The 16,970-nt window shown below is 33.0% G+C and overlaps 2 protein-coding genes across 2 annotated transcripts in view; one reads left to right on the top strand and one right to left on the bottom strand.

Annotated features, from left to right (window-relative positions):
* Ncc69 (sodium chloride cotransporter 69) overlaps positions 1 to 4,796 on the bottom strand; it is a 40,135-nt gene extending 35,339 nt beyond the window's left edge. The window contains exon 1 of the mRNA XM_090113168.1: positions 4,104 to 4,796. Coding sequence (XP_089969294.1) covers positions 4,104 to 4,478 — 375 coding nt within the window. The 5' untranslated portion in view covers positions 4,479 to 4,796. The remainder of the gene's footprint in view (positions 1 to 4,103) is intronic.
* Positions 4,797 to 5,239: 443 nt separating this feature from the next.
* On the top strand, positions 5,240 to 16,710 carry LOC149900352 (arrestin domain-containing protein 4-like). Its single transcript, XM_090112916.1, has 7 exons — positions 5,240 to 5,547; positions 9,599 to 9,754; positions 13,047 to 13,255; positions 14,141 to 14,320; positions 14,723 to 14,908; positions 15,204 to 15,950; positions 16,393 to 16,710. Exons 1-7 carry the CDS (start codon positions 5,433 to 5,435, stop codon positions 16,453 to 16,455), a joined length of 1,656 nt encoding a protein of 551 aa, XP_089969042.1. The 5' UTR covers positions 5,240 to 5,432; the 3' UTR covers positions 16,456 to 16,710.
* Positions 16,711 to 16,970: the final 260 nt, after the last annotated feature.

Genomic DNA, 16,970 nt, shown 5'->3' with positions numbered 1-16,970 from the left:
AAATTTCCATTATATAGATCACAAAACGTTAATTAATCGCTCTGAAGCCCAAATCAACGCGGTATTAAGAAATCTTAAAAGCCGTCTAAAGCAAGAAGAACTTCAATATGAAATATAAAATAGTGGCAGGGCAACCTTAAAAACCTTCTAAGCCAAGACCTAACTTCAAAAAGGCGAGATCACTTGTCCAATTTAAGGCCCCTTCACCTGGCCAAGACGCTCGCGAGGCTATGGGAAGCGGCACTTATCCAATTGACCATATTATGATCTATGGCTGACCAACATAGGTGCATTCTATTATTTGTTTTCCTTATAGCTATGATATGACATGGTATTTCGTACGGCGAAGCAATTATCAATTATTCGATGTAACAATTATTTTAATTCCCCTCGCTTATTCTGTTAAGTGACTTATACGTTATAAAAAGCAAGCTGGAAATTCTCATCTAGATGCTTATATAATCTTTATGAAACCTTATTTTTAAGTTAGAATCAATAATGCTCACCGCTGAGCTGTGAGCATATTGCGTTTACGTCATTATTACTTTTTGTGCGAGAATGTATTAGTTAGTGTATTGTGTAATAAATTAATTCAAACATATTACTAGTTATTACACATTATGTACGTTTTCAATTATATTTTTGTATTCTCATACTTGCAAAATTCAGTCATATTAAGCCTAGAGATTTTCCGCAGTTCATGTACAATATCTCGAATTATAAAATTAAAAGCATAACATAACATTGCAGTCTCGTAAATTAGTCTCATACATTATTAATTAATACATTGTATTAAACCCACGCATTGAGAAATATCAAATTCAATGTGACGACAGATTGATTTAATTTGTAGTTAGCTTATCTGTACTACATAATTGTTAGTTTGGTTCCAGTTTTTTGGTGCGATAATTACAACATTGCAATTTTAAAAGAGTATAATATCTACATTACGCTTTCCTATTTATTAAAACTTCTTATCATTTATTGGTTAGGTTGAGGATATAAGAGGAAATTATGCAAAATAAATATTTTAAGCGCGAAGTATTACGTAAATGTTTCTATTCATATTTCTCATAATATTTACAATGCTTTCATCCATGGGTTATGTGAGAGACCAGAATTATTATTATTGTACATATGTTTGAGTTATTCTAAACATTATGCATAAGCTGGAATTCTGTCCATTTTGTCATGAAAACATACAATAATTGTAGCCTCGAAAACGCATCTCATCTATGAGTATGAGTTTTCGTTTATCCAGTAACCATGTTTTACATCTGATTCTTTTACTGATTTTGTATTGCCGGTATTTTGACAAGCTTTTGTAAAAGGCCGAGACCACATCGAGTTTCGACCTCTAAGTTGTGAAAATTCCCAGCAGGTGATAACAGCCAGAGCAAGTACTTTTGGGAAGAAATTTCAGTGTTTTCCAGAATTATTTTAATCGCATAACAGTCGATCATTAAAGCATTCTTAGGACGCATAAATATTTCAAAAGTTATGACGAATTGATAAAATATAGAGACAATTTACAAAGGCGTCTTTACTATGAATGGATTAAGCCTTCCATGAATGCCAACTGATTATATTGCTAAAACATAATAGCCACCATAAATCTAATTGTTTTAAATAATCCTTGAATTCAATATGCACTATGAGTCATATATTACAATAAATAGCATTTGTTAGATCAGTGATAACTCCAACAAAGGCATTCAGGGCTTTTAATTGTTCAGGAACTTGCATGTTATCAGCATTCAGCTTATCTGTTCAGGTAAAATGGCTGGCGCATGAAGTCATTGTTATTTGTGCTTTATTTAATTATATTAGGTGGCCTATGTGTTGTAGCACTCCTATTCGCATATTTTACAAGCCACTCACTTTTTGCGTCAATGCAACGAAGGGAAAATAAGCATATACCTAGTTATTACTTAATACTTACTTCATTTAAAAACTAGTTCTGCCCAACAATTTCACGGACAAAAAGTCAATCCCTAATTTCATATTTTTTTCAAAGTAGACCATATTTGATCCCGGGTTTTCAACTACATATTTTCATTTCAATTTTCGTACAAATCGGTGATCTGACTTAGCCGTAAAAGCGTAAGGCATCCTACTTCGCATGTTGTATTAGAATTTAGAATTAATATAACTCTTTCCACACACGGACCTATGGAATTATTTATCTCTCGCATTGAGCTTAATTCCATACCTGTTTTACAAGGATCAGTGACTTCTTGCAAATGTTACAAGGACATACTATGACAACGTTCTATGAATAAAACGTTTATGACCAGTCAACGAAACATACCTTAGGTACGTTATTATGAACGTATGATGAGTAAAAAAATTGTATAATTTTACAACCTATGAAATATATTATGGCCTTCGCGAATTCTAGAATACGGCGGACAACGAACGCGTGGAGGTATCAAGCTGAAATTAATATTGAATATTAAAGTCTACTATCCCTGGAAGCTGTGAAAGATGCTGCCGTTCATGCCGCTTTCACAAATTTCGTTATACGCAAGGGAATCAAAACCTACAGGGTACTTCCCGAGTCTTGAAGTTTGGTAAAAAGCAACGTCTTATAGCACAGATAAAGGAAAAATTGCTAAAAGCATAAATTTAGTTACAATATAATAAAAAATAAGTTTGTTCGGAGCCCTCGGTGCGCGAGTCATACGTGCACTTGGCCGGTTTTATTATCTACGAAAGAACGGGCCAAGAGTGAGCTGCCTATTTACCTATAGTTATAATATTATGAATTATCCTTGCCTAAGTTCCACCCCTCTTAATTAATTTGTTTATTATTTAATACTTATTTATGACATCTTCTGCTTTAAAAATACCAAAGCGAACCTCTGAAAAGTTTAAAGAGAAATATTTATTTAAAAGAGAGAAGTTATGTTTATACCAAGCGTCATAAATCATAATAAGCAAAATTTACAATACCACATTGCATAATTTTCGCAAATCTCTATCTTACTAACAAGTAACAACTGGTTATTTTTTGGAACCACAAAATATTATATGGATCTTTCCTTAGCTATATTGAAATAATTGTGGATGAAATAAAAAAGATAGAGTTCCTATAAGTTATATGCCTCTACTTTCTAACAACTTTATTTTATCTTATTATTTCCTATTTCATATTGGTTTACATTGTATGAACATGGAAATATAAAAGAGCAATTTGTGCATTAGAATTATGAGGCAATTGATTTGCTTATTTTAAAATTAAATACAGCTATCAAATTAAATGGAGAAAGTAATCAAAGGTGTTTAGTTTTAGATTTAATTGCAAAAGTGGCAATAGGATCAATGAAAACCAAAAAATTAAGTAGGTAAATGAAAAATCTAGATTTACATAATACTAAAAGTACATCCCGTAATTTTTTTTTTAAGTGTGACTGAGTTTTTTTTAAACTTGAATATAAAAACTATTCTATTTAATTCTATTATCTAGTAGGGACTAGATAATAGAATCAGTTCCTAGCATGTATCTTAAATTGGTACCCGTATAACAACATCATTGTTTCATTCTATGAACTAGGTATATGCTGTTACAGTATAGTGAGCTACTCTACAAAATGGAGGTATCCTTTTGTAAAGTAATGATTCATAAACACTTCAGTAAACTAAATTTTTACTTAATCCGTCAGTCCTCGGATCACAGACACAATAGAAAATCTATTGTGTCGCGGCCCGATCAGGCCGCTCGGTGGTCAAGGGGTTAAGATCCAATATAGGCTGAAAAACCTGATTATTATGAATACATATTATAAAAGTAGTTGTTTACTCATAGAGACATATACTACATGTAGAGCTATGTCACTAAGTCTTGAGAATTTTAAATAAATAAAAAGTAAATAGACATAATATGTTTTTGGTGCTATTTGTTATTAATACAAGTAGCAATTATTTAATAATAAGCTGAAATCTCATCTGATACCAAAAAATCCTTCACCATCAAACTAACTACTCTCTATATTATATTATTTAATTTTTTACTTTACCTGGGTACATTGTTAGATGAACATTATGCATAATATTCTACTTAGTATATTAAATAATTGTAAAAATATAAAAACTCAGCTAACCTGAAATCTAGTAGCAGATGGTTGATCTTTAAATCTTGAGGGTTTCTCAATGTCCCGGAAGCTACTTTTCGTCACAGCCGATTTTCGCATAATCTCCCCATGATTCGGTTTATCCAGTAATTTATCACCCTCTTCTTTAGCTCTGAAATGTAGCCCGGACTCCACGTCAACGTCCGGCTTAGGCAAATCAGTGGGATACTGGATATTCCCATTTGTTGCAGCCATCGATTTCGCCGAGCTTATCTTCCTAAAACGTCCAATAATAATATCTTCTTCATCGTTTGCTTGACCACTTTGGTTCGCCGGCGTTTGCTTATTTGGATCCATCTCCACTCTCACAGGGCTCAATTCTATATCTTTCTGTTGCGATCCCATTTTAAGCTTTGATCCCAAATTGATACACTCAAACTGAAATCACGTTTAATACAGAAAATTCATTTGTAGTTTATTTTACGAGCTTTAGTAACTTCCGATTTTGCAATCACGGTTTTCTATTACACGATCGTCGAAGTTCATATGTTATTTTACAAATACATAGAATTCAACATATTAAAATATTTATTACAAAAAAAGTTATGAAAAAGTGCAATATTCATAACTAAAAAAAAATAAATTGGATAAAATCCCTTTCCAAAGCATGACAAAATTTAAAGAACGCGGAACAAACACGCGCAAATAAAGCGATACAGTCATCTGCCATATATTATATTACTCTATGCATCTGCCAATAGCGACGACGTTAAGCCACAGACTAACCATAAATTATTAAGCAACGAAGTCTCAAGTCTCTGAAAGTTTTGCCTATGGCAGTGTTGCCAAGCATTTTCCTTTTTCACCTCCAAGTTTTTCACATCTGACTTCAAAATATTCCAAAATTGTTACGCTATTATAACTGTATTATACTGTTACGCTATTATACTGTTACGCTGTTATAACTGTATTTTTAAAACCATTTTAAATTAATGTCATCCAATCGATTTCACCGATTTCACCGAAGCTTTCGTATTACTACAAAATAAAGTTATAAAAAATTGTCAGCACAGATGTCAATGTCGATTGTCAAAGTCATAATTGTATTCGTCTTCCGGCCGGGCCGGGCACTTCCAAAAACGAAAATAAACCATAAAGTTAAGTTACACGCCTACTTGCTGGCTCGGGTGGAGCAATATATAAAATTAACATCCTTTTTAGATCTATTCAAATTTAATACAATAGAGTCTGGGTGACCTTGCGTACCTTTGCAAAAATATGCTAATCGTTTACATAATTATTTAATTTGTATAGTGATTATTGTCTAATCAGTATTCGTATAATAATTTTGTATGCGCCATGGGTTTTGATGAAGGCAGCATAATTTTGAACAGTGAGAATGGAGCCTATTATCCCGGCCAGACGATCCATGCAAGACTGGTTTTTAAACAGGATAAAGTGAAGAAATTTCGCGGTAAGTTGTAAATTATTTACCTACTTTCTGTGCAATAAAAATATATGCATTGCTAGTGTTTAATATCCCACCAAAAACATAAATGTAAAAATTGGAGCCGAGTTCAATCGTTGACTTAATTTGCCAAAAAAAGAAATGAGATCTAAATGTGTGCCAAGTTCTGCAGACAGTCCAGAAATTTATTTACAAAGATGTATTAAGTTCTTAGGTTGACTGAAAACTCAATTGTTTTATTTTCCTTTAGAGAACAATGTTTATTCCAAAATATAACTTTTTTAATTTGAATAATATAATTATTTTCACAAAGCAAACAACTAATGACCTATTGAACCCCATAATTTGATGAGGCTAGTTTTTAGAACCTCACAAAATATAAACAGTAGGTATGTAAAACTAGCCTCATCAAATTATGGGGTTCAATAGGTCATTAGTTGTTTGCTTTGTGAAAATAATTATATTATTCAAATTAAAAAAGTTATATTTTGGAATAAACATTGTTCTCTAAAGGAAAATAAAACAATTGAGTTTTCAGTCAACCTAAGAACTTAATACATCTTTGTAAATAAATTTCTGGACTGTCTGCAGAACTTGGCACACATTTAGATCTCATTTCTTTTTTTGGCAAATTAAGTCAACGATTGAACTCGGCTCCAATTTTTACATTTATGTTTTTGGTGGGATATCATTACTTTTTGTACAGAAAATTACTCTGCAAATTTGATTTACTTTATGAATATAATACTTTTTATATACGATTTTTTTTTTCTTGCGGTTTCTCTGTATGGTTTGTTTAGTATTATTTTCTATATTTTCTTGTATGTTATGAATGTCAGCGCACATTGCCCCGTCATTATCTGCAATTTTTTAAACTCGTTTTCTGTTTAAAAGATTACATGATTTTCTAAACATCCAGCGTGAATTTGTACACACACTATTACCAAGATGCAAAGGTCGTTGTAGAAGAATCGTCGCCTTACTCCATGACGTTACGGTATTGTCATGACGCGATCTTGAAATTTTACTCTAAACGCGCCTAAAGATGAATATTACGCAAATTAAATCATTTCGACCTTCGACGAAGCCTTCTTCCATTACACTGAAATTAAAACTAAACTAAACACTCATAAATAAAGAATAAATAAATGTGAATATGTAAAATTATATATTATTTTAAACTGTATGAGCAATATTTTTATTACAATTTTCTTTTATTTTACGTTTAATAACAGTTTTGAATAAAGAAATCATGCAATCGAAGTAGGTAATCTGCCCTAGCGATACTAGCGCGAGTGAGTGTGATGTCAGAGGCGCATCGAATCTACAGATGTTTCGTGCTAAAATATGTAAACTTCAAAGTTCAATTATCTATATCTCAGTCATTTATTGATGGATTTCAAAATTTTTTTCGGCCACTGATTAGTTTTGATCTATTTTTTAAGACTAGTAAGGTGAATATAATATTTTCTATTTTTATAAACTTTTCCATTTTTCCATACAAACAAAATTAATGTCATTGAAAAAAAAATTAAATACAGATAAATTCAGTATTTTCTGATTTTTTCCTTTGTACACTCACTATTACCTAGTTGATTACAAAATTTGAACTTTCTAGGTCATCTGGAAGTGGGTTAGGTTTTGTATATATCTATAAGTCAGTCAGTCTTAAAAATTGCGATTTTTGGATATTAATATCTACGCAACTGTTTAATCTGTATTTATGAAATTTAAGTTTCTTGTTTATCTTGAGGTCCTCTTGATATGTACCAAATTTGGTTTATTTAACTTAAATAGTTTTCGAGTTATAAGGGGGTGAAAAGTGGCTCGAAATGGTTCGTGTAAATATACACACGGCTGCTGCTCGCCAGTTCTCTTCGCTTGAACTCGGCTTGACACGCTGCCGCGTGTCTAGATGATGTCCACTTAGCAACAGGAAGCTCAAAAGAATTCAAAAAGCATACAAATATTTTACATACAATAATATCTATGTCTAATCATATAAATTGTAAATTACCCCATTACACTTTCATTTTGATTGGTATGTATTTTAATAGCCACTTATCTTACCTTTGTCTTAAGTTATTTTATCTCTGAAGTCCATTGTAAACTTACTTGAAAGAGGCCTTACAGATAGCCTGTTTAGTATGGCTGTAGCGTAGACAGAGAAACTTGTCTACGGGCTGTAGTTTTGAATCTCAGGGTTAATAAGAATATAGAATATATTGTTATGTTAACCCATTGAGCCCCGAATGGCCCGATTGGTCCACGACACAATAGATTTTCTATTGTGTCTGTGATTCCGGGGCCTGAGTTATTAAAACCCAAAAGGGGATTGTTAAGCATGATTCTCGCTACAACTTTCTGGTGTAATAAGCCTTTGTTCCATTATTAGTAGTAATTTCTTTATAAATAAAATGGTTAAAATCCTACTTCCTATTAATATTATAAATGCAAAAGTTTGTGAGGATGTGTGTGTGCGATTACAATGAAATTTAGCACACATATAGAGGGTAACTTGGATTAACACATAGGATAGGTTATATCCCGGAAATCCCATGGGAACGGGAACTATGCGAGTTTTTCTTTGAAAACGCGGGTGAATTCGTGGGCGGAAATCTAGTGTTCAATATTTATCAACCTTATAACTTTTTAATCAAATCATTAATATCCTTTCGGTCATTATTGAGTTACTTATAATTGATGTTTACATCTAACCTTACAAGACTCAACATGAACTCAACTCTTTTGAACATGTAGATGATGATAAGATATTGTGAATTATAAACTAAAATTGGAATTTCTTGTGTCTGTAGTATTAGTAGATATTTAATATTTCGAGTGAAAATTAAATGTAAGAATTGAGATAGCGCTAGCCAGGCTTGGCTAGGCACATGGAAAACATATAGGAAAATATATTTTCCTTAAAACCAGTTTATTGATTGATTGCCACTTGCAAAACAAGTCTTGTAATATACCTGTTATAAGTGATGTTATGAAATTGTGTAATAACACTCAATTTTGGAGCTGTAACCTAGTACTAATAATAGAGTTATATTGCACAACTCTGAGACAAATTATACACTCTAATATCTTCAATATTAATATTTTATTTTTGCTTCAGTACCAAAATTTATTATAAACTAGCTGTGCCCTGCGGTTTTACCCGCATTGCTCGGCTCCTGTTGGTCTTAGCGTGATGATATATGTATAGCCTATAGCCTTCCTCGATAAATGGGCTATCTAACACCGAAAGAATTTTTCAAATCGGACCAGTTGTTCCTGAGATTAGCGCGTTCAAACAAACAAACAAACTCTTCAGCTTTAAAATATTAGTATAGATGTGAAAGTTTGTGAGGATGTGTATGTGTGTTTGTTACTCTTTCACGCAAATACTTCTGAACAGATTACAATGAAATTAAGCACACATATAGAGGGTAACTTGGATTAACACATAGGTTTCATTCTGGAAATCCCACGGGAATGGGAACTATGCGGGTTTCTCGTTGAAAACGCGGGCAGAGCCGCGGGTTGTAAGCTAGTATTTATAATATGAAATAAGTAAATGAATACAATAAAGTTTAAAACATTATTTTTTCATTGTATAAGATCACCAATTTGAATTATCCAATTGGTGTTAGTATTCTATATTTATTATTAATAATTTAACTATACCATAAAATCCAATCACAAGCTTTTATTGCCATTGGCCTTGAATGTTCATAAGTTTTGACTTTGTTGGGTTAATTATTGTGTCTGCTATTAAAGTTTATTATCTTTTTGCAGATGGTAATTGTGTAAAACTAGGGAATTTCGATACTTTTTTTAATGCATTTTGCAGTTAATGTTAAATTTTCTTAATGCAATTGATCCAGCTGAGTATAATGTGCATTAAAAAAGAATTCATTAGTTCATATTATTAGATAAATGGCTCAATACAGTTTTTTTTACTATTATTCCCCTTTACAGTTTTTTTTACTATTATTTTAGAGGATTGAATTTTTACAGATTTATAGCAACTATATTTTACATAAATAACTATTTCATACTTCTTCAGGTATCTACGCGAAAATAAAGGGATACTGCGAAGTTCGTTGGACGACTAGACACACTCGTAGGACCGCAAACAACAGAAATGAGACGTATGAGCGAGTACATGAGTCCCATGAGGAGTATATTAATCGGAAGGTGTATCTCGTGGGAGGGGAAAACGGTGAGTCTTTGAAAGTATTAATAATTGTGGTGCTTTGTCAAATTGTGTGGAGAATTTAAAAAAAAAGAGCGTGTGTAGTATATTATGTAGTGTAGAGCTTCACACGTGTCAGAAATAAAACTTCTTTGGCAAGTTTCAAAGATACCAAAATCGTCGCTTTACTCCATGACGTGACTGTATTGCCATGACGCGACCTTGAAATTTTACTCTTAACGCGCTTAAAGAAGTTTCACTTAAAAAAGTAAAAACTTTGTAGGTAGTTAATAATACCACCAAAGATACAGTTCTTCTTAGATATCTTTTTGATGACACAATATCTGTTTATGCTATGAATTTGTGAGATGAAATAAAACTAAATGATTTAAATGCCATATTCTTTATCCAATATCTTGATAATTCCATACAAAAAACCAAAACTTATTCTTGTATACATGGCAACAATAAGCTAAGTTTTCAAGGTCAACTACCATAATATACGCAACATTAGTCTTTAGTTACCGACAACATGTGTAATGTATAGTGATATAATTTAAGATAATGATTTAGTTCAAACACATGTGAATAAATGTGACTAATAAGTTCCATCACCATGGGACTTCTTTATATTTCGCTAAAAGTACTATCGTCATATGATGGATGGGTTAATTTTTAACAGGATGGTGCCACTAAGCAGCAATCCTACTAATATTATAAATGCGAAAGTTTGTGAGGATGGATGGATGGATTTTTGTTAGTTTCTCTTTCACGAAAATACTAAAACCGATTATAATGCAATTTGGTATGTAGGTAGCTGAAGACCTAGAATAAGACATATACTACTTTTTATTCCGGAAATAAATCAGGAACGGGAACTATGCGGTTTTTCTTTGAAAATGCGGCGAAGCCGCGGACGGAAATCTAGTTTCTAATAAAAAAAAGTCCTACAAACTGGTTCAGCTTTTGAAAAATATAAGGTAACATACACAAAATAAACAAAAAGTAGGATGGAGAACCTCCTCTAATCGAGTCTATTAAAAAAAAAACGTTGTCGGAACCTAAGGTCAAGGCCAAGCCATAACCATAAACTGCGGAACAAAGTAGCATGGTATCAAACAATTGAATCTATCATTTCAAACAGCGAACTATATAAAAATTTTATATAGGAATGTTCCTAGAGTTTTTATTTAGCCACGATTGATTGACCTTGCTACTAAATACAAAAATATTTTTAATTTTTGCAATCGTTGATGTCATATTGTTATGTTTTCATACAAGCTAGTTCTATTTGGGTCGTTTTCAAAATAATTGTACATTACTACAAAATGTTTGTCCCCCTAAAAAATCTTCGAAAAAAATATGGTTACGACTGAAATAAATCATTGTTAACGTTTTACAGACTAAACTTAAGCATACTGCATATCATTTCTGATGAAAAGCAATGAATTGCGATTCAAATTCTTACATAAATTTAATGTGAAAATAAAGTAACAAAAAAAGCTCCATACATTTTTTTATTGTCCCCCATGTGGACGACAATGAAAACCAATATTTTTATCAGAATTTTTGTATGAAACTTCCTATTTTTTTGTATCATAATTAAAAAGCAATGTTTGAAGTGTTATATCTGATAGATTAAACTATTTAAATTACCTTAAATAAACGAAGAATGACATATTATAAAATGTCCCTATCAATCGTTACAATTTCGTGACACTGATTTATTGACATAATTAACCAACTTCTTGTATCACAAAGAAGAGGAATCTAACTCTAATCATTGGCAAAACTGGTCATGTCACGAAAAGTAAGGTCACATTAACGCGCCGCCATTTTGTTCGTCGTCCAGACATGGAAGAAGTCCTGTAGTGTGCTGTGCAAAAAATTTAGTTACATTTTCCTAACGACGTATTCTCAACAAAAGTAAGTACATTTTGAAGAATTCACCTACCGCAATTGTAATATACTTAAATTATGATTAGAGTAATAGATTACACTTTCAATCTAATGGTAAATGTGATTATGTTTTGTGTAAAAGTGTTTCTTAGGTTATTTTTTACATGTTACTGACGAACAATTTCTTGACATTTACTGACGTCAGTAAATTGTAGACGGTAAAGCTGTGGTCTCATGTGTAAAGTATGAAAATAAGATATTAAAATGTGTGTTAAATTAATGTAACGAATAAAAATAAAGGAGAAAAACAATAAATCTCTCAAGATTATTTTTTTGTAACTACAGGCCATACTTTTTTAAACCATGATGTAGGGTTAGTAAAGTCGGGCTTAGGGACTTGACTTTTCCTGGGATCTGATAACTTTTTTATAGTGAAAGCGGATCAGTGAGTCTTGGCCTCCAATTTTACAAGTGGTTTCTGATGGGATAACGCTTGCCTTATTGCATTTAGTGTTGATCGCTTTTCCACCCACACGAGTGATGCTTACTTTTGTTTTTATTTTTATTCAAAATACATATATCCAACAGCTTTTTTTAGTTTCAGAATGCCGCTAACCGGTGCCGAACGGCAAAAAAATACATTGAAAAACTAAAAAAGCAAAACCCTGAAAAATATGAAAAGAAAAGGAAAAAACACCTCGAGAAAGTGAAACAAAGACAAAGAAGATCTTAATGACAGTGAAAAAGAAGCTCGAAGACAAAAATGGAAAGAAGCTAATGATAGAAGAAAATAAAAGGAAAACCAAACAGAGAATTATAAAAATTGATTGTTTCTTGATTATTTTGTAACTAAAAATATATTTTTTTTAACTAGTGACTTCTTACTTTTTTATATGTAATATTACCTTATTCTGAATACAGCCTTACTTTTACAACTTCCTGACATTTCCTAACGAAACAGTTTACTGACAATTTCGTGATGTACAAATATTTTGAAAATGACCCATTTACGAGGTGGAAACTGCATCGAAAATATAATGTATTTTGCTATGGATTAGATGAACAAGAATAAATGTGGTAAATTATTGTTGCTTAAAGAGCATATATTCGCTGGATTAGTGACGTCTTTTAAAACTCATCTAAGTAGGAGAGACAAGGTGAGCAGGCTATAAAGCATACTTGTACAGATCCATAGTTCCCGAGATAACTCCCATCACACAACTTTTCTAATACATATTAAAGTGAAACTTTTATTACATCGTCTCAAACTTTTTGGTCTGTGTAGCGCATGTCGCGTGTACCGTGACCGTCACGCGACATGCGCTACACAAAGCAGTGTTCGGAACCGTTCGAACAGTTTCACTTTTACCGTGGTTTCATAAAACCACACAACATTTTTATAGATTTAATATATTTCTAGGTGATCATGAGTTACCACCAGGGGACCATGACTTACCCTTCAACTTCACTCTACCACCAAACTGCCCGTCCTCTTTCGAAGGCAGTTCTGGCCATGTTCGCTATGAAATAAAGGTGGTGGTCGACAGAGCATTCAAATTGGATCAAGAAAAAAAAGTCACTCTTAAAGTCATCGCGCCAGTCGACTTGAATGCTAACCCTTATTGTAAGGTAAGAGAGTTGGTTTTTGATTGTCTCGTTTTGTTATGGCGCTAAATTTGGGTTAATCTCCAGATGTATAAGAGTAGTTTTTTATTAGGTCGAGTTCAAGTAATGGAAATGGTTCGTTAGAATGTAGGTACATGACTCAGGACTAATTATAGATTTTACTATGTATTAAAAACACGAAAAAAAAAATAGAATTTATATAATATTGTTAATCGATACTGAAAAACGTCTTGATGTTTGGATATAAATTTCAGTACCGATTAGCTTTATCCATATTGTTCTGCCTTATTCATATCACTACTGGCCGATTTTTCAATGCTTGGATAAAACTTATCAGTCCAATAAAGTATTACACGATAATATTAAAATGTCACGTAAACTGTCAAATACGGGCAATTAGAATACGTTTTTAAAATGGTAGTTTTATACATTATTCGACGAATAAGTTTTATCCAAGCATTGAAAAATCGACCCTTTGAGAGATGAAAAAAAGATGATGGCCATTTGTCAGACCACCTATTATTATGTAGATTTCTATGGATCTACCCAATAGGCACACAAAATTTCCTGAAAATCGGTCAAGCCGTTTCGGACGAACTTCAAACACACGAGAATTTTTATTATTGGATAAATATAAATTTATAAAGAATAGAAAAAATTCGATCACGAGGCGGGACTCGAACCCGCATCCTTTTGCGCCATTCCGGGGCGGATGCCTGACCAACTCAGCCACTCGTGACCCGCCAGAGCAATCGAATTTATTCTATTCCTTCAGTTTTATGTGTCTAAGGGACACACCGACCAATTTCATATAACATTTATTGGATAAATGTTAAATGAAATTGGTCAAATTGTTCAGAATATGCTTTTCCATGTCTCCACAATAAGGAGCCAATGGAGTTCAACTTCGAAGACACATATTGCTGCTGCTGCATGGGCTCAGGGTCTACGGAGACGCTGGTGAAGCTCCCGCTGTCTGGGTACTGTCCGCGACAGGTTGTGCCCGTGGAGGTCTCCTGTACCAACGGGGGGGTCGAGATTGATACGATTAAACTTATTATTAAGAAGGTCAGTGTGATATATGATTAGTTCTTAGTCTATAAATATAAAACTCAAAGGTGACTGATATAGTGATCTATCAACGCACAGCCCAAACCACTGGACGTATCGGGCTGAAATTTGGCATGCAGGTAGATGTTAGGACGTAGGCATCCGCTAAGAAAGGATTTCCCGAAATTCTTGCACAGGGATGCACGTACAAAGTCGTGGGAAGAAGCTAGTCTATACATAATCTTATAGCTTATGTACTTACTGAAAAAAAAAGGGAAAATCTCTATTGGTAGAATTATTTGGGTATCAAGCAGTGCCAAATTAAAATCTTTGATTTTTTTAAACAATTGAAAAAAAACATGCAAAAAATGTTCAAAACGATCAAAAACTTACCAAGTCTAATTTAAATAATTATTACAGAAAATCAGCTACATAGCGACAACCAACCCAGACACGAAGCACACAAAGAGCGTGATAGCGGAAATCAAAAAGGGCCCCGTTCCCGCTAACACCACTCGAAATTGGAACGTAGAGATGGTCGTGCCAGATATCGATATATACAATATGGACAGTTGTAGATTCATCGATATCGATTATGTGTTTAAGGTGAGATATCTTTGACTGCCAGATTAGTGGCGATAAAATCTAAAAAATGTAGTTTGAAAAATTCTGTAAGCTTAAGCATTTTCCATATTAGTTAAATAGTTTTTGATCTTATGCATTGTAAGCAAACAATAGCAACCTATTCTTTTAAGTTTTAACCTTTAAAAAATAGTCTGGCTAAAGACGCGGCTTCGAATCCCGCCTCGTGATCGATTTTTTCTATTCTTTAAAAATGTATATATATGAAGCATTCAATAATAATTATTTACTAACTTTATAATATTAACGATATTTCCAGGTTGTAGTAAGTCCAAGTGGTTGCCATAGCGACACAGAAGGCTCGAAACGCCTTGTCATCGGAAACATAGCGCTAGTCGGCCATCAGGACAATATTCCGAACCCGCTGCAAGATCAAATGCCGCAAGTGACCACCCCTCTTATTAACCAGCCTTTTAACGCATCTCCTTACCCTAATAGAAATCCACCGTATACTGGAAGTATGCAGAATCTAGCAAATTCACCATATCCTAATGCTATTTCACCCTATCCTCAGAATCCTCCCCATCCTGGGGCAAGTCCGTACCCTACTGGACCAAATCCTCCATACCCGGCACCATCGTCTATACCAGGAAATAAATCACCTTATCCTGCACCATCCCCTATCCCGGGAAATAACCCGCCCTACCCAGTTCCATCCCCAATACCTGGACACAACCCACCCTACCCAGTTCCATCTCCTATTCCAGGAAATAACCCGCCCTATCCAGTAACATCCCCGATTCCAGGAAATAACCCACCATATCCTACATCTTCTCCTTATCCTACAAACTCTGATAATGCGCCATATACTCCGCAAACTGTACCGTATCCTATTTCACAAAATAGCACGCCCTATCCTCAAAATCCTCCCCATCCTCAAAATCCTCCCCATCCTCAAAGCAGCCCGTATCCTAGTCAGGGAACAGGACTTAAGACGGGAACATTTGGTTTTGCTGTACCTGGAATGCCTGTTAGAACTTCGGACAATGCTCTTAATCCTACCTCGGTAAGTTACACTTAAAAAATTATCTATACTTAATATTATAAAGCTGAAGAGTTTGTTTGTTTGTTTGTTTGAACGCGCTAATCTCAAGAACTACTGGTCCGATTTGAAAAATTATTTTGGTGTTGGATAGCCCATTTATCGAGGAAGGCTAAAGGCTATATATCATCACGCTAAGAACAACAGAAGCGGAGCCACGCGGGTGAAACCGCGGACTGCAGCTAGTTTGAAATAATACTGCTCAATAATAATAAGTAAAATCTTTTAAAAAGCATTTTTCAATAATAGTAGAGCTCGGTGTAAAAGACTCATAGATATTATGCTAATTTTTTTTTTAAATAAAATTAAAAAAAAAAAACAAACTCTTTTTAGGTAAAACACATTTTGATATAGTCTATAAGAATTCATATATATTTTCAAATATTTATTATCTTTTTCTTTTTAGCCAATGTCGAACATGAATCCATATGCTACAGCCAGCGCTCCGCCCGACACTCCTGATAAATAAAGTGAAAATTATTCATTGAAATGCTATATTTTTGTAACAAGCAACACTTTTATATAATTTTTTTTATTTATAAAATTATTTAGAACTATGTGATTTTTTTATTATTTACAGAATAATAATGTGTCTTTATTTAGTACATAAAAAATTTATATTAATTAAAGCAATGATGTTTAGAACACATTACCTCCACTTATATTTAGCTATTAATATTTATAAGATCGTCGAATATAAGTGTTTTATTCATGTTTTAGTAGTATACGTAGATGTTACTTGTGTACTTCAAGTTTATTTTCGATTATATTTCTTGAAAAGTTAATTGTTACAAATTATCTGATTTATGGTCTAAAAAGTGTTATTTTTCTTAACTATTTAAATGGTGCTGAAGTTGAAATCACTCTACAATTCAATGTTACTGTAATCGTATTTTTATTATATTTATTATAATTTATAAACATCAGGGACACATAGTGTCAATAAAAAAATATGTCTTAAACACAGACATGTATATTTAAGTA

This window comes from Colias eurytheme, chromosome 19 (assembly GCF_061535395.1).
Source record: "Colias eurytheme isolate Ceu_HAF_F1 chromosome 19, ilColEury1 Martin Lab GWU primary, whole genome shotgun sequence".
NCBI lineage: Eukaryota > Metazoa > Arthropoda > Insecta > Lepidoptera > Pieridae > Colias > Colias eurytheme.
This window is presented reverse-complemented; position numbering and strand designations above follow the sequence as displayed.

What these genes read in the sequence shown, in the direction of transcription:
- LOC149900352 (XM_090112916.1), top strand. Translation starts at nt 5,433, where the DNA reads ATGGGTTTTGATGAAGGCAGCATAATTTTGAACAGTGAGAATGGAGCC. An exon ending in TCTCGTGGGAGGGGAAAACG is followed by an intron (nt 9,755 to 13,046) that starts GTGAGTCTTTGA and finishes ATATATTTCTAG; the next exon opens with GTGATCATGAGTTACCACCA. An exon ending in ATGCTAACCCTTATTGTAAG is followed by an intron (nt 13,256 to 14,140) that starts GTAAGAGAGTTG and finishes CTCCACAATAAG; the next exon opens with GAGCCAATGGAGTTCAACTT.